Consider the following 18,481-nt stretch of genomic DNA (forward strand, 5'->3'; position numbering starts at 1 on the left):
AGGCCAGGTGCAGAGGCTCACACCTGTAATCCAAGTGCTTTGGAAAGCTGAGGCAGGAGGATTGGTTGAGTCCAGAAGTTTGAGATCAGCGTGGGTAGTATATAGTGAGACCTCGTGTCTACAACAAAATTTAAAAAATTAGCTTGGCATGGTGACAAGTGCCTGCAGTCCCAGCTGTTCTGGAGGCTGAGGCAGCAGGATCACTTGAGCCCAGGAGTTCAAGGTTGCAGTGAGCAGTGATCACACTACTGCACTCCAGCCGGAATCACAGAGGGATACTCTATCTCAAAAACAAACAATACACACAACCCAAAAACCCCCACAAAACACAGAAGACCAACAAAGACTGAAAGGACACCACACCACCAGGTGCCCTAGTTGACATAATGCTAGCTTCATGGCCAGGGATCTTCTCTCTGACACAAAGCAGAGGAGTGCTGGGACCCAGGGAGAGACCCAGCATTGGCTAAATTATAAGTAGGGTAGTAATGTACCTGTGTGTTTCATGGAGCAGATGGATGTCAGGGCTAGAGCAATTCTTGTGAAAAAAGCAGGACTTGGGGAGAAGGCCTGAACCTCTTTCCTCTGCACCCCTCATTTTCTGTCACCTCTTCTCCCAACTCTTCATGAAAGCTCATGGTCAAGTATATATAATTCAAATATATACTCTTCCAAATATAGAGTCTATTTTCTCTATATTTTGTTCACCATGTGGTATGCATGACCAAAGTCTACAGAGGAGGAAGCTTGCCAGAAACAGGCTAGAGCCTCACAGCTAGTACACGCTGGAAGCAAGGCTTGCACAGTTCCGTGCCGCCAAGTCAGGTGTTTCTCGCCCTGCACATTCTACAGCTTCCTCTTTCTAAATGGAGCTTGGCTTCCAGTTAGGCCAGGGCTGCATGATGACATCTCCAGAACTACAACGTTCAGGAACTTTACGAAAGACTCTGACAGAAGCAACAAGTCATTCTGAGCCTCCTGGCCTGCCCCTAGGGAGAAGCCCAAATGAGCTGCCACTCCTCTGCTCCTGGGTCGCCAGTTCTTGCCTTTCAAAGACAAGAGCTGTTCCCTTCCTGATAGCAGTGTGGCCCAAGCGCTGGGTTATGCTGTCTGGGATGCCACCCTCTCCCAGCAGGCCTTCCCTAGAGGTCTAGGAGCTGCACTGCTGCCTTCTGACATCCAGGATGGCTCCTTAATCACTATGCCCTTTCGCTGCTATACACAGGGGAGCAGCACCCGGGGAGGGGTGGAGGCACAGACTCACACTGCCAAACTGGCTTCCCAAGGGAATGGCTACCTCTGCCGTGGCCTCAAAGGCAAGGAAGCAGAAGGCCACCTGCAAAGCCACGATGCAGGGATCAGGAGGCTGCCACGGTCACTGCTGCAACTTCTACTTCCATAAATACCTCTCAGTAACCATGAATCTGGTGACCAACACTGCCAGGCTGTTGCAGTAGAGAACCCACTGCCCACCCCACCTGTTCCTGCCTCAAGCGTCTCTGACCTTGCTGGGCAGCAGAAAACATCAAAGAGCAGGAAGGGAGCTTCATCTCACGCTCACTTTCCAGATCTTTCTAATTCATCCATTGGCAGAATATAATTCATGGCTAGACCCTTGGCTGCAAGAAAGTCTGGGAAATGTGGCTTTACATGTTCTGGCCACCGCAGTCCAAGGAGGAATGTAAGATGCTAAGTGCCAAACCACCACATCTACCACATATGGGGAGAAAAAAATATTGAATGCTTTTTAAATAGTAAATAGTCCAAAGATTTTCAATTGGTTCTAACACTTATTTAATGAATTTTTTTTATTTTTTATATTTTTTGAGACGGAGTTTCACTCTTGTTACCCAGGCTGGAGTGCAATGGCGCGATCTCGGCTCACCGCAACCTCCGCCTCCTGGGTTCAGGCAATTCTCCTGCCTCAGCCTCCTGAGCAGCTGGGATTACAGGCACGCGTCACCATGCCCAGCTAATTTTTTGTATTTTTAGTAGAGACGGGGTTTCACCATGTTGACCAGGATGGTCTCGATCTCTTGACCTCGTGATCCACCCGCCTCGGCCTCCCAAAGTCCTGGGATTAGAGGCGTGAGCCACCACACCCGGCCATTAATGAAATTTTTTTAAAAAATCACATCTGTGAAGATTATGGGCATATTCACATTTGCCAAGAATTCTCTTAGCCATCAAAAGGCAACTTCTTTCCACTGGTATTGTCATTGCAAAGTTCAGAGGGTTTCTCATCCATTCAGAGGTGTGTGCATATATATAAAAAATATATATCTTATACATATGTATTATATATAATAAAGGTGCATATATAATATACATACATATATAACATAGGTGTATATATATTTATGTTTATATGTACATAGATGTATATATGTGTATATATATGTGTGTGTGTATATATACAACTATATATATATATATATATATATGTGTATGTAGGTGTGTATATATATATATATACACAGGTATATATATTAAATATGTATAAATATATATGCATATATATAAAATGTATGTATATTTTATATATACATATGGATATGAATGCTGAGAGGCTAAGTAAAACATACATTATATATACACATATCTATATATTTATGTATATACTTATTAACATATATGTACATATCTATATATTTTACATCCTATATATTCTACATAAATGCCCATACCTATATGCTATACATATATACTTCTATATATAGATGTGTGTATATATACCTATATATAGATGTGTATACATAGTATGTATATCCTAAAAATAATGATTTTTTAAATTATAGAAATAACGTATTATTTAAAGTCTGAAAAATAAAGTCAAAGCAGTTGCCTGTAATCCTCCACCACTAGCGCAGTAACCATACTCCTTCCCTGCGCACGTTTACATCTTTGTGAATGTAAAGGTTATAGAATTTTGTTTTGTTTTCTCACCTAACCTCGCGTTATAATCATCGTCCATGTTGTGTAATGTAAATTCCACTTTTAAAGGCTGCATAATATTTCACTAATATTATGCAGGCATCATAATTTCCTTAGCCCTTCCCTTCTGGTTGAACATTTAGGTTGTTTCCAGTGATTTACTGCTATACGGGATGCTTTGAAGAAGAGCTTCATGTGTATTTGGGTTTTTGTCATGTTCCCAGAAGTGGGGCAATGGGTTCTTATACACTGCTTAAAGGGCATCCACTTAAACATAAGGATCAACAACTTCTGATCAATATTTCTTGAAAGTGACCTTTGTCAAAAGTAGTTTTTCTTCTAGCCATCACAGAGATGGCCAAGTGAAAACGCAGAGCCTGTTTTCAGTTATCACATCCTTAGCACTTGCCAGCAACTATCTGCAGCTACCAAAATTGGGGCAACAGTGCCCTTGGCTCTGACGCCTCTATTGACCTCTACAGATGCTCACATTACGGTATCTCAAATCCCTAAGAGCTGCCTGGGATGCTGATCAGGGTGAGGGCAGAGAGCAGGCTCGGCATCTTCAGGGTTTTCCCCACCCTTTCATATCTCAGGTCCCAGCCTTCCTGACCAGAAGCCTTGTCTAGATAAGGCAGGGAGGCCCAGGTGCCTAGAAGTTGATCAACCCAAGTCATCTTAAGCTCTGGAACATGCAGTTTAGACGAACACTTCCAGAGGCAGACATTTCCTTCTCCCACATTCTGATTTCTCCATCTTCCCCCATACTGGAGCAAAACAATATTGAAGCAGCCTAGGTTATGGAAGAGGCCAGCTCAGGACGACTTTTAAGAAGTAGGTGGCCACAGTCTTAAGACAGGCAGGGGCAAGGCTGTAAGATCTTACTCTCAGCCAGTTCCACACTCCTACTGTGAGACCAGGCCTCTACAGACCTTCCGGGCATATCCAACCCAAAGAAAATTTCCTGGAGGTGCCTAGAGGGGCTCCCTCCTGGTCACGCCTGACAGCCTTGCTCGGTCCAGGGTAGGTTCGTCCTCTCGATAAGAACAAGAGGAACGAATTTAGCTTTGCATTATGTATTTTAGTTTAGAGAAACAATTTCGAATGAATGGGGGTCTCTCCAACAGAGTCTAGAACGGGACCCTGAGTTTTAACTTCAGGCCTTAGGAACGCCGAAGCTCGCTGAGCAATTCTGTTTGCAAACTCACCCGCCCCGGGGACGGATTTTCCCCGAGCCACTGTCATCCATGCCTCCAGCTCTGGGCTTACCCCACTGCAGTCCCTCCCCAGTGACCTCCCCTGCCCCTCGCGGACCAGCCCCATCCTCAAGATAGTACAACTTCCCGGGACACCCCACGAATCCTTTCGCCCCCGTCCGGTGGCTTGGAAATTTGCACGGGACGGTGACGTCACACAGGGAGGCGGGTCCCCACTGTCCCGCACACCAATGGCGCGGCGGCCGCTGGCCTCTTGGTTCCCGGCGATTGGTGTCTCCTGCCGCTGCGCTCCACCCCAGCCCGCCATGGCGTCAGGCGCCGCGGTCCCGGGGAGGTGGCTCCCACTTTAAGAAGTGAAGTTTTGCGCCCCCTCCCCCTCCCTGCCCACCTCCTGCAGCCTCCTGCGCCCCGCGGAGCTGGCGGATGGAGCTGCGCAGCGGGAGCGTGGGCAGCCAGGCGGTGGCGCGGAGGATGGATGGGGACAGCCGAGATGGCGGCGGCGGCGGCGGCAAGGACGCCACCGGGTCGGAGGACTATGAGAACCTGCCGACCAGCGCCTCTGTGTCCACCCACATGACAGCAGGAGCGATGGCCGGGATCCTGGAGCACTCGGTCATGTACCCGGTGGACTCGGTGAAGGTGAGGCGCGGGGGGACTTCGGGGACTCAGCCAGAGGAGGACGAGTGCGCGCGCGCGTTTGCATCCCGCGCGCAGGCAGCCTGGGGCCAGCGCCCCGAAACTGCGCTCTCCCAAGGACCGCGGCGGGCCGGGGTCGCCCCGGGAGCGGTTGCGCGCAGCCAGAGCGCAGCGCCTTCCGCCGATCTCGCGTGGGTGCCCGGCCAGCGCCCCGCACCGCCCGCTGCTCCCGCCGCATGACCGGCCCCGGCAGCTGGCTGCGCTGCGGCCGGGAAGGCTGAGTGGCGAGCACCGCTGGCCTCGGCGGCGACGGGGCTCCTGGGGGACGCGATCGATGCTGCTCTGCACAGTCTAACCGCGCTGGCCGTTCGGGCTGCCCGGGGCCGCTCACACGTGCGCGGTTTCCGAGGGAGCTCCCCGGGGGGGAAGCCCTCACCACGCTCGCGCTGGGAAACGTGTGGCCCTGGCCCGGCCGCGCGCCCTGAGGACTTGGTGTGTGGCTGCTACTCCCCGGGTTATTTCGGGGACTTGGGGCCGGCAGGACTTCTCTCGACTCGTGGCAGCTCTTTTGGGGATACCGGTTCGGCAACGGCCCGTGGGATCCCCTTTCTAAGGGTTCTTGCACTTCCTTCCCCGACTTTGGGTCACTGAGCCGCCGGGAGGCAATGACGTTTGCCTCCCCTTTTGCTTGCGGGGAGGTGGGTGGGCTTGTGCCTTAGAGCCCTTGCTATGGATTGTGTGATAGGCACTCAGTTTCCTTTAAACCCTATCTTTCACTTCCTCGGGTAGTTTTAATTGCGTTTCTTTAAGGAGGCAGGTTTAGCAGGTGTGTTTTGCCTGGTAGACTGAGAGCTGCCTTCTGTCAGCCTGGCCAGAACACCCCAGGGCCAGGGGATAGAGTGGTGAAGAAGTAGTGCCAGTATTGGCTGTTACACATTGCACTTTTATAGGCATAACTCATCTAATTCGTGCAACAGCCCTGGAGGTTAACAACGAAGAAACTGAGGCACAGAGAAGGGAACCGATGACCTTGCCCAGGCTTCTACGCCACCTCCAATCCTCTGGCTGCAGCTGCAGTGTGGTTTGGGGGATTCGGAGGCCTCACTAGGTGGCAGTTAATTTTGCAAGGCGGATCCCACAGAGGCACCCACAGCAGCTATATCTTGTTGCTGCTGCAGAGCCTGCATGAGCGGGTATGAAGGCCGGAAAGTCCAACTCGGAGGATTTTCTCCACTCTGGGCAGCTTGGAGCTGGCAGTCAGTGTCTGGACGGGCACAAGTCCAGTGGGGAAAGACATGGGCTTCCAAGGTGCTGCTGGGCCTGAGCCATGACCCATCTGTCCCTCCAGTGTCCCAGTGGGGAATTAGAGAAATGGCTCTCATCTCCAGGAAAGGCACTGGACTGATACCAGGTGTCATTTGTATAGGAAAGAATCCCTCAAATGTAATAAAATTCTCCATGATTGAAGCTGTTGTCTCAAGTGCTCTGGGCAGAGTCTGCGGAAGGTTAGGAGCAGGGAGGTGTTATCTGAGCAGGCCTTGGTCCTACTGGTGTCTTGAGATGAACGTTCTGTTTGGGAACCCCACAGCGAATTCAGTTCAGAGTCTCTTTTTAGCTTATTTTTAGGATGAGAAATAATTAGTTGTGCCTTCTGAGCACCCTTTGACACTCTCAAGAGGCATTTCTCACATGTTGAAATTGTGTAATCTGTGTTTGGTTTCTCCCTGCCCCATAGATGTTGGCATGTTTTGATTCAGATGTCACTTGTGTACTTAGTATTAGTTTCCCTAAGCAGTTTTCACCTGTGGACAGGTTAACATGGTGCGAGTGGTAGAGGGAGCCGGTCTGGTTTTCCTAGACAAGTCTGTAAAACAAGGCCTGGGTTAGCTAATCAGCGAGGTCTTCTAAGTACTGGGATTCTGACTGACCCGAAAACCTGACCCTTAGGGACTCTTCCGTGCTGAAGTGTGCAGGTTCGTTTTGAGGCTGCTGCTGAATGCCAGGGTCTGTCAAGATCAGCACAGTTGCCTGCCCAGCATGCGGAGTCAGGGATGCATCCTCAGTCATGAAAAGGCTTGGGGAGTCCACACCTGTGTTTCTTTTAAGTATTTTGGATGATGGAGGAGACCTGGAGTAACTGAGTCAGGAGACTTGGGTTGGGCTTCAGGCGCTGCTCCTCACTTGCTTCATGCCTCAGGCACTGTTCTGTGTCTTAGTTTTGTCACTATAAAGTGGGGACAGTAGACTTGGTCTGTGCTTCTCCACATTTTTAACTCACGCCGCGTTTCTTGGAATATACAATGCCAGTCGTCCTCTTTTATGTTACTTGAAATATCAAAAGAAGTATTACAGATGAAAACAAATCCATGGACGTTGGACCTTGAAAGAGACAAAGCATTCCCCAAATTGAAAGGCACCCATTTTTAACTTTGATTTTGTAATGGCAAATAAGAATGTTGAATCGGCTGACTTTTTTCTGTCCTAGGTAGTGTCGGCTGTGGAACTCTATGCTGGTCACTTTCAACCCTGAGCCTGATGCTACTTATTTTGCAGTTCTAAGTGCAAAGGAGACCTGGTGAATGCTTCCCATTATAATATTACATTTGCTTGTTCATGAGGTCATACCTCACCTCCCCAGTGTCATTTTAACAAGTGGTGTTTTTCACACAGTGGGCCATGACCCATTGGTGGCCTCTGTATTAAAAAAAAAAAAAAAAAGAAGTTATTAGTGAGAGTATAAAATACGAGTGTGTAGTAGGAGAAATGTTGAAATTCTGTTTGGGTTGTGTGTGTGTCCCTGAGTGCATTTTACAGAAGTTTAAGATGCACTTCTAGCTGGGAGTTCATGTCAAAAAAATATGAAAACCACTGAACCTGAGGCTCTCTTATGTCTCTGAAGCCTTGGCAGGCAACACGGAGATTATGAAATGGGTATTTGGAAGACCTTTGGCAGTTTTCCTGCTGCTTCCTGTGTCTTCCCCTTTCACTTGGTTCTCCCGTGGTGGGATGTGGGTGTTCATTCATCCATAAAGGGTCAGGCTACTGGGACCTTTGGCTGCCCCCACGGTGATAGTGAGCAGCAAGGCGCTACCCAGGGAGGGAGTATAGGGTCTTTGCAGGGCTCTCGACAAATGGTGGCAATGACTTACTCCTCTCCAGGCAGGGCTTGGTGGCAGGTTTTCCATGAGCCCCTTTCTGATGTTCCAGAGTGGCAAGGGGCACTTGGGGTGGATACAAGATCCCCTGCTCTGGTTAGGAGAGCTCAAGACTTGGGGAGCATGCCAGGTGGGTGGAGGAGGAAATTCCAACCAGATTAGGCACACCACTTGGAGACCATGCCGAGTCCCGCCTGGGGAAAACGGGCAGAAGGAAACAGGAAAGATTTGAAACTGGGGGTCTTCTGCTGACCCTTGCACAGAACCTTCTTTTGCTTTGCCTGTCGGGGAAAGCCCTGCCTGTGACTCTCCTGTGATGAGCCCTCCTTCCCAGGCTGGTGCACCACTGAGTGTTCACTCTAGGAGCCTCCTGGCTGAGCTTATGGAGTGCACGGCCAGCCTGCCCCGCTCAGCACAGCATTCCTCAACTTCTGACTTTTCTCCTCTTCTGAGTTCTCTCCTGGCTGCAGGTGGACTGGGAAGAAGGGTTCCGCGGCGCAGTGCAGGCAGCTGCCAGAAGTCCCTCCCACCCACTTCGTTGCTTTCCAAACAGTGCAGTGAGGTCCATGCCATTCAGCTTCAAAATGTCGTGAAATCCCAAATTACTCCAGTTCCTGGGACAAAATTATAATGATTTTTCTCTCTCCCTTCTTGTCTCCTCTCCTTCCCATCCCTCTACTCCCTTCTTTTCTATCCTTCAATGAGAGGAGATTTTCTTAGAAGGTGAATTTGGAGCAAGGTTTCAAAAAAGGGGTATTCATGAACTGCAGTCCTGTTCCTTGTTTCATGAACCCCAACCCTGCATGCTGATACCCATGGCCATGGCCTGTACCCCTCAGGCCTGCCCCGAGGAGAGTGGGAACCTCATCCACTTTCCTCTGCCCTAAATTGGTGAGGGCCAGGCTCAGACGTGGTTTGGAGGCGGGTGCCCAGGAGTTTTGTGAACAGCAAAGGGGGCCTCAGTTTTTTAGTGGGGAGAGGTATTTGGGGTTGAATGGGAGGATTTAATCAGCTGCTTTGCTGAAAGCATACAGGGGTGTGCACCTGGGATGGGGGATGTGTGTGTCACCTGGAAGGGAGGAATGTGCTTCCCAGACCTTTTCCTGGCTTCCATTTGGACACATTTCAGCTGCATGTGGCCATCTCATTAAAGATGACTTTTGTCTCACCTTGGAGCAGTGTCCAATCTTGGGGAATCAGTCTTACTTTCCCCTTCTTTTCAGTCTTGGGCTCTTGACCCCCTCCGACTCCAAGGGGTTACCTTTCTCTGACTCATCGGAGGAACTCAGCTGCTGATGTGGAAGCCCTCAGCATCTTTCTTGAACACCAGAGCTTTCTGGCTCTTTTCCTATCTGCACTAATACTGAACCTTTTCTTGTGTTTTTGTTTTTAATCCGAAATACCAGCTGGCATGCTCCATCCATGCTGGCCACAGACATACTCCTGTGATCATGGTATTGGCTGGACCACATCAGAAGGCATGGCTTTGCCGCTCCCATGCCCACCTTGAATGTTTGCATCTGACTTTTGTCGTAGGAGGGGTATGTCCAATCTCTTTTTCTTATTTTCTTTCTCTCTCTCTTTTTCTTTGAGATGGAGTCTTTGTTGCCCAAGCTGCAGTGCAGTGGTGCAATCTCAGCTCACTGTAATCTCTGCCTCCCAGCCTCAAATGATTCTCCCGTCTCAGCCTTCTGAGTAGCTGGGATTACAGATGCACACCACTATGCCCAGGCTAATTTTTTATTTTGGTGGAGACAGGGTTTCACCATGTTACTCAGGTAGTTTCAGACTCCAGAGCTCAGGCGATCCACCTGCCTCAGCCTCCTGAAGTGCTGGGATTATAGGCGTGAGCCACCGCGCCTGGCCTTTTTTCTTTTTGAGACAGGGTCTTGGTCTGTTTCCCAGGTTGGAGTATAGTGGTGCGATCACAGCTTCCTGCAGCCTTGACCTCCCAGGGCTTGAGTAATCCTCCCAGCTCAGCCTCCTGAGTAGCTGGGACTACAGGTGCATGCCACCAGGCCTGCCTACTTTTTTGTATTTTTTGTAGGAGTGGGGCCGGTCTCACTTTGTTGCCCAGACTGGTCTTGAACTCCTGGGCTCAAGTGATCCTTCCACCTTGGCCTCCCAAAGTGCTGGAACCACCAGGTGGCATGAACCACCCTGCCCACTTTCTTTTTGTTGAACTGGAAACCTTCCCTCAGGCTCCCTCAACCTTCCCTCAAGTGCCTACTAAGATGGATTTCGCACCCTTAAAGAACTATCTTGGGGCAATTCAGATTCCAGTCTTTGATTTACTGGTTGGGCAGGCACTTAGCTTCTTTGAGTTTTTGTGTCCTTACGTGTAAAACGGGGATAGTGATTTTCTTCCTGCTTTCTCTTTCCACAGGGCCCAATGGAAAAATGAGGGGAAAGGGAAGAGCCACTGCTTCTTTCCTTCTTCCCTCATTTTTCCAGTGGGCCCTGTGGAAGTTCCTTGTTAACAAGCTCCCTTACATCTTCCTGTCTTTACCAAATGTTCCTTCCACTTCCCCCTCTTGGTAGAAATCCAGCTCCTCTTGCTGAGGGTTAGGAGGATGCACCCTTGAGCCCAAATCCATGGGACGGGGTCCCATTTCCCAGTTACATGTGACCTTGGGCAAGTTTCTTAACCCCTCTTTTCCGTTTCCCTATCTGTGAAAAGGAGAAAAGATCGTACTGATCTCCCAGGATAGTTGTGAGGGTTGAGTCCTTGATGCACTTCACGTGCTTGGTACATGGACAGAATAATGGATACTCTCTGATGTCTGCTTTCATCTTCATTTTCATCATCATCATCATCAGCATGATTGCTTTGAATGAATCACTTTCCCTTATTCTCTGAGAACTTTGGCATCGGATGCTCAGGCTTCACCTCCATAGATCTTGTCCTCACCCTGAGGACGGCCCCTCTTCATCCCCACCTGACTAAATTACAAATCTCTCTATTCCTTACACCCCTGAGTCAATGGCCTTCGCCTTCATGGTGCCTTGACCTAATGCAGAACCTTTCACCTCTGAGAGTTCAAGACCAGTCTGGGCAACAAAGTGAGACCCGCCCCCCCCTACAAAAAATACAAAAAATACCTCTGAGATCTTAAATTCGGATGACTTAGATCCTGGACCCCAAGATTGACTGCTGCAGCTGCTGGGGCCCTCAGTTTCTCTGCCTTTGGTTCTTCCAACCCTGGCTTGCCCCATCTGGGTCTTGGACAGCCCATCTGTCCCTTGGGCAGCCAAGCCCTTCAGGGGACATTCACACTGCATCCAAGGCCCATGCTCCCTGACCTCAGCTCTGGGCAGCTGCTTGCATCCTTCACAGGGGTCCTGTTGCTCCTCAGCCCCCCACCTCCATTGTTGTCAGCCTCAGCCTGGCATCTTGCTTCCAAGTCAGAGGGAAACCAGGACCTCGATCAAACCAATCTTCCTGTCACCATCCTTCCAAATTCTTTTGCCTTCCACCCCCACTGTAAGGGAGCAGGTGTCTTCATTTCTCTAAGGTACATCAGTGTGGCAGAGAAGGGAGATGTGTACAAACCACCCTGACACCCGGATTTGAATCTGGCTGCAGACCTGGGCACATTACCTGACTTCCATAAGCTCAGTTTTCTTCTCTGCAAAGGGGATATGAATACTATGAATACTATGTTAGTCTGTTTTCATGCTTCTGATAAAGACATACCTGAGACTGGGTAATTTATACAGAAAAAGGGGTTTAATGGACTCACAGGTCCAAGTGGCTGGGGAGGCCTCACGATCATGGTTGAAGGCGAAAGGCATGTCTTACATGGTGCCAGACAAGAGAGAATGAGAGAACCAAGTGAAGGAGGTTTTCCCCTTATAAAACCATCTGATCTTGTGAGACTTATTCACTACCCTGAGAACAGTATGGGGGAAACAGCCCCCATGAATCAATTGCCTCCGACTGGGTCCCTCCCGCAACACATGGGAATTGTGGGAGCTACAGTTCAAGATAAGATTTGGGTGGGGACACTGCCAAACCCTATTAAATACCAAGAGCTATTTGATAGGGTTGTTGTAAGAATTAAATGAGGCCACATATATAAAGTTCTTGCTGCAGTGTGTGGGGCCTGTGTTGTCAATAAATGGTGATTGTGATGTCATTTTTGTCCCCTCACTCTTGAGTGACCCAGTTCTAGGATCTTTGGCCTCCCTACTTGATTGAGCTGTTCTCAAAAGTGTTTCTACAGATCGAAGCCCATCCCGTCTTAAACAAATCCCAGACTTCTCACCTTGACCTCACATGACCCCCAAATGTCTTCCCATAAACAAACTGTTGGACCTTTTTTACCTCCTTAAAACAACTGTTTTGAAAGAACTGTTGACTCTGGTCTCTATTTCCTCACCTGCCACCCCTGCTTCCTGACTTTTGCACTGCCCAGCTGAAGCCTCACAGAGGCTCTTGGCTACCCATTGTCTTTCTGGCCCTCCTGCTGCCTCTGTCCCTGCCAAGGAACAGAGGGGTTGGCCCCGTGATCCTCAGTTTTCCTCTTTGTGTCTGGCTTTTTGGCAGGAATTTGCCTCCCCACCTCATTTCTCCCCAGTACATGTGCCTCAGTTTCTTCCTAGGTCCTGATGGCTCCCAGATCACTATCTAGGGCCCAGACTTTCTGTAGCTGAATCTCCAGTGGCCTCGGAGTCTCCTTAGACTCAGTGTGGTTAGAACGGTGGTTCTGGCTTCCCCTCGGGTCTGGCCTTCTGCACCCTGGGACGCTCATCAGCTTTCCTCCAGCCGCTGCCCTGGATGCGTGGAAGGCCTGCCTGTGGCTGTCTGTAATGCTTCTTGAATGTGTCTCCTTCCCTCCCTCCCCACAGCTACTCACTGCCTTGGTTCAGGGACCTGGTGTCTCCTCTTCCTTGAGATCCCAGACTGCCCAAGTTAAAAGGGAGTTTAGGCTGAGCTCAGTAGCTCACACCTGTAATCCCAACACCTTGAGAGGCCGAGGTGGGAGGATTGCTTGAGGCCAGGAGTTGGAGACCAGCCTGGGCAACATAGCAAGACCCAATATCTACAAAAAATAAAAACATTAGCTTAGCATGGTGGCGTGCACTGGTGGTCCCAGCTACTTGGGAGGCTGAGGTCGAGGGGTCGCTTGAGCCTGAGAGGTTGAGGCTGTAGTGAGCTGTGATTGTACCACTGCACTCTAGCCTGGGCAGCAGAGCAAGACCTTTTCTCAAAAAAAGAAAAAAAAAAAGTGAGTTGACTCTTCCCACCCTTTTTTTCCCCATACTTTATTCCATGACCGTTATGACAAATGAGTCAGGGGCTAGGACCAGGAATGAATTAAATAGAGATCCTTAAAGCAGTAGTTCTCTGCCTTGAAGGTGTCTAAGAATTGCCTGGAGAGCTTGGTTTAAAATCCTTAGAATCTAGGACAGTGGAGGGGGCCCTGGGGCACAGGCGGGTGGGAGATTCTGAGGAACGGCACTGCTCTAGCGTCCCAGATTGCAGTCTCCTTGCATTCTGTTTCTCCTCTGTGGACACCCAATTTTCTCCAGCAATGTTTTGATGAGGCTTCTTGAGTGGTTGTGGGGTGGGTGGGTACCAGCAGAGAGAACCTGTAGTAGGTTTGCCAGTTGGCCTGAACTCCCACGGCCTCTGCTGTCCTGGGTCGCGGGTTTGTGTTGAGTCTGTTTTGGATGGAGACGAATGTGTTGCCATTTACTTGGAACCAGAGGAATTTCCACATAGGAATTCCCGCCTCACGTTCCCTGTTCCCCCATCTCTGCTTTGTTTTTCTCCCCAATAGTTGTTACTTCCTGACACACACCATCGTTTACTTATTTATGTTGTTTACATATTTTACTTATATTCATAATATTATTTATATTGTTGTGGTCTCTCCTTATTGGAATGTAGGCTCCACGTGGGCAGGGATTTGTGCTCTTCTGCTCACCACTGTATTCCCATTGCCAGAAACACAGCAGGTGCTCAGTAAGTATTTGATGGAGGAGCTTCTGCAGTTCATTCTGCACGTCAGTCATGGCTGGTCCTGCTCTTCAGCCTCCAAGCCCAGCAGCTTCCCGGTGGGCTGGAGTTTTCTCATCGGAAATAGGGAAGAGTAGCACGGCCAATTCTGTCTTCTTTGCAGGTCCTTTTAGTGCATCTAGCTAGAAAACACAGGCAGGTTTGTGGGGAACACAGTTTTCAAAGCATAAAGCTCAGTGCAGGTGCTATCGTGGTGTTTATTGTCACACTGGGATCCTGTGGGAGAGGTGAGTTTAGCTGATGGGAATGGAAGATCCAGCCCCTTCTTCATGGTACCACAGAGCCTGCAAGCCTGCCGAAAGATGGGGAGTAGCTGCGTCTTCCTGCAGTTCACATCTGATGTCTCTCCCCACCTGATAATGCTTTAGTGCGTCTGGTTTCCCGACCTTTGCATGGCAGGCACACGGACTGAAACCCTTTTCTCCTCCAGCCTTTCTCAGACTCATCCACATAAGGACACAGAAGTATTCTGTGAATATTGGTTGCATAAAGGAAAGCACAGCTTTTTAAAAGAGATGAAAAAAAAATTATGAAAAGCTTTGCAGCTTGCTGTTGGCCAGGCACAGTGACTCACGCCTGTAATCCCAGCACTTTGGGAGGGAGAGGCAGGTGGATCACCTGAAGTCAGGCGTTCGAGACCAGCCTGGCCAACATGGTGAAACCTCACGTCTACTAAAAGTACAAAAATTAGCTGGGTGCAGTAGTGGGCAACTGTAATCTCAGCTACTTGGGAGGCTGAGACAGGAGAATCGCTTGAACTGGGGAAACGGAGGTTGCAATGAGCCGAGATTGCGCCACTGCTCTCTAGCCTGGACGCCACAGCGAGATTTCATCTCAAAAAAACAAAAACAAACAAAAAAACCTTGCTATTAAACAAATTCCAGTTTTTATTTTTTTTTTTCATTGGTGTGGAATCCATGCATATTATGGCCACAGAAAAGACTCTCTTGACTCCCTTGTTGGTCCTTTCTTGCATGTGTGTGATGGAACCCAGCAAGCGGCAGCTACACCCTGATGAGGCAATGTCTTCATTTGCCACTCATGTCATTCCACGTTTCCTGAGTGCTCTCTTGGCTAGGCGGTGTGCTAGACGCTGGGCTATAAAAATAAAATGCCTGGTCCCCATTCCCAGAGCAAGCGTGCTCCCTATAATTAGACCATGAGCTAAGGCAACAGAACCAGCTCCCTTTCAAGAGAAGAATTGCCCATCTTGATGGACTTTCAGATGGGCTAGGAGAACCAGGTCTGGGGAGTGTGGACTCTGGACTGCTCAAGCTGCTGCAGTCTCGCTGGTCTGGAGCCTGCAGGGCAGTGTTGTTCTAGTGTCTTTGCTGGATGCTTTGAATTGGTTCCTTCTGCTGCAGGAGACAGTGGTCCTCAGTTGTGTTCCCTCCCCACCGCCCTCGCCCTCCTTCCTGGGGAGGTTAGTCATTCTGGAGGCTCAAGTTGGCTCACAGAAGTTACCTTTGAAAACATCCCCCACCCGTCTTGTCACCCCACAGTCAGGAAGGGTACTAAGAGGTGTTACAGTTTCACATTCGTACTTTCTCTCTGAAGAGAAAACAAAACATGTTGAAATCGGAAGAAATCCCAGCAGCAGCTTGCTTGAAGCAAGGGTTGCATAACAGGCCTAGGAAACGTCTGGCCATGTGGGTCAAGTTGAGGGACAGCAGACTTGTGTCACTGAGGGAACTTCCCCCGAGTCCACCGAGCCCCTGGATCCATCACATCCATCCAGAGAGCCACTTTGAAGGCTCTGGGACCCTGAGGTGTGGCTGGCCACGTGGTCTATGATGGCTTCCGCTGATGAAAGAGAGACCCTGGCTGTTATTCAGCCAACAGTGTTTATTCCCAGGCATGACCAGAAAGGGTGCATTTGAGACACCGCTGTGGGTAGGGGACCCAGGAGTGTTTGTGTGTCAGACTTATGCTGGTGTTGAGGCTCCAGAAAGGTCACCAAACTGGGGCGGGGTGCAGGCCCCATGATTTTAAGTCCTGGTTCTGCCATTAACTAGCTTGGAAACCTTGAGCACATCCTTTCTCTGGGGTAGTTTTCTCCTTGTGAATCTAGATGAAGGTCATCTACTTTATCTTTTTGACAGGGCTGTTGGGAAGCTTAGGTAAGATAGATTTGTGAATGCCTCTTGCAAACCTTAACATGGGAAGCTAATGACAGATTGTATTAGAGGCAATGAATGGACTCTATAGCTTGATGATTAGAGCTGGTTACGTTAACGGCACAACCTCTGGGGCCAGACTGCCTGGAGTGGCACCTGGCCAAGTCCCTGAAACCTCTCTCTGCCTTATTTTTATCATCTGTAAAATGGGGCTAATAACAGTACCCATTTCAGTGTTTCTGTGAGAATTAATTGAGATGATATACCTAGAATGTTAAGAATAATGCCAGGCACAGGGCAAGCACTCCATGAACATCAGCTCGTCTTGTTACTTCTAAAATTTTTACTTGAATTTCTGGATATGTTTGTATATTGCTGTTGCAATTGTTGATTATATTGTTTTTGTATTGGTTTAGCATTTATTTGGTCATTTGATCCTCCTAGCACTCCTTTGGAAGTGAGAAAAGGCAGGTGTTGTTTCTCATTTCATATTTGAGAAAATTGAACTTCAGAAAGATTACATGCCCTAGAACTCGGGCCTTTTTCTGCTGCAGAGCTAACAGCGAGAGGAGAGAGGAAGGGAATCAGGCTGGAGCAAGCCAGGAGGGTGATGGATGCAGTGTCAGATATTAATAGCAGCAGAGCCCTTGAGCTGAGTTCTGGGATATGAGAAAGGGCTGGGATCGATGATGGGGCCCAGCTGCATTTTGGGACGGAGGAACCAGAGTGGAGTCGAGGCAGTAACTCCAGGAAATAATGGCACAGAAAGTGTAGCACAGAATGCCGGGCTCTGACGTACAGTTAGGAGTTCTTTGGGCAAATACAGAAAGGAAAAAAATGATGACCTATGGTTATTGCCAGGGATATTTTTGGCCGTGTCTGGCTTCTCTCTCTGGAGCAAATTGCGGCTCCTGTGGCACCCTCTTATTTCAGCAGTAAGTCAGAGTTGCACTCAAAGTTGGACTAGTTTGAGGACTGCTTTCCAGATCACAGTATGTAAGTGACTTACTGGGAAGAGCACTGCCTTATAGTTCTGTGGTCCCCTAGGGCCGCAGTTTTCTTCTCTGAAATAAGGAAGAGTAACAGTGCCCATCCTGCCTCCCTTGGGAGATCTGCTTCTGCATGTAGTGAGAAAATGCAGGCAGGCTTGCCGGGAATACCGCTTTAAAAGTATAAAACTCTGTGCAGGTGCTAGGTCATGGTATTTATTATCACACTGGGATTCTGTAGGAGGGGTAAGACTATCTCATTGGAACGGAAAATCCAGGCTCTCATTCCAGCACTGGACTCAGTGCATGCCTGGCCTTGGGCACTTAACCTCTCTCCTTACAGTGTCTCCTATCTGTTGAGTCAAGACAGGGTGGCTGTCTGCTGCCGCCCCTTTGGCTGGCTAATGAGGAAGAGCCTGTGCTGCTCAGAGCATGCTCATGGTAATGTAGACAGGGGATCGTAGTGGCTGCCTATAGCAGAAGCCGACAGAGTAGGGCAGGATGAGCCCACCTTCAGGGAGGTACCCAGGGCTGTTAGGATGAGGACATCTGTGGGATTCTCGTTTTGTATCCTTACTCTTATTTTCCAAGAGAGTCTGTCCCTTTGCGAACCAGGCAGATGAGTCTGGGGACACTGTGGGGAGGGTCCCCCAGGAGCAGGAAGGTGACTAATGCTGCCGGAAGAATGTTTGTTTGTAGACGCCTGGGCTCTTCCCCACTCTGGTCTTTCCCGTCACTGTTTTCCTCGCTTGCTTAAGAGGAGAAGGAGGTAACACACAAGTGCCTTTGTCTTGGGGTCCCCACGGTGCCCATGTTGAGGGTTTTGCGGGCACTCTGCATTGCCCAAGGCCTGGCTTCAGAAGCAGAACCTGGAGCGAGAGGCTGAGGCCTGCAGGAAGCCGGCCAGCCAGGCCTGCCAGGCAGCGGGACCCACTGGCACTGCCTCTGACTCACGGTGTGTCCTCGATGCAGTGCTCCCCTCCCGCCTTTCTCTGCCCTCCTGTGGATCATCGGTGTCCTAGGGCTATTGGGAGCCTGGATTAAAGTTGCTGAGTTGCCGGCTCTCATTAGACCCAGGGAGTCACACCAGAGAGATGGGGACGCTTTTTCAAAGGCAAGAAGATGCTGCCAGTGCGTGTACATATGAGGGTGGAAGGGGTAAACCCAGGATGTGTCTTTAACTGAAGGATCAAGAGAGCTGCTTTCCTTAATCACTGCCTCTGTGGTTAGTTTGCTAAATGTTGGCTTCCATTAGCCTGATTCACAGTAATGTGGCTGCCTGGGAAGATTCAAATGGCGTTTGTGAATATGTAGATTCATCCCCTGCCCTTCGTTGAATGACTAAATTACAGTCAGCACAACATAACGATGTTTTGGTCAACTATGGACTCCATATGTGACGATGGTG

At 49.4% G+C, this 18,481-nt stretch overlaps 1 protein-coding gene across 4 annotated transcripts in view; it reads left to right on the plus strand.

Annotated features, from left to right (window-relative positions):
* SLC25A37 (solute carrier family 25 member 37) overlaps positions 1–18,481 on the plus strand; it is a 112,859-nt gene that overhangs the window by 61,015 nt on the left and 33,363 nt on the right. Inside the window, exon 1 of one of the 4 annotated variants that reach the window (XM_017549747.2) lies at positions 4,376–4,790. The exons of 1 other annotated variant lie outside the window; for it this stretch is intronic. In XM_017549747.2, coding sequence (XP_017405236.1) covers positions 4,575–4,790 — 216 coding nt within the window. In that variant the 5' untranslated portion in view covers positions 4,376–4,574. Of the gene's footprint in view, positions 1–4,375; positions 4,791–18,481 lie in introns of those variants that run through there. 2 more of the 4 variants (XM_017549751.2, XM_017549750.1) reach the window with 2 other exon arrangements.

Source organism: Cebus imitator, unplaced genomic scaffold (assembly GCF_001604975.1).
Source record: "Cebus imitator isolate Cc_AM_T3 unplaced genomic scaffold, Cebus_imitator-1.0 Scaffold221, whole genome shotgun sequence".
Lineage (NCBI taxonomy): Eukaryota > Metazoa > Chordata > Mammalia > Primates > Cebidae > Cebus > Cebus imitator.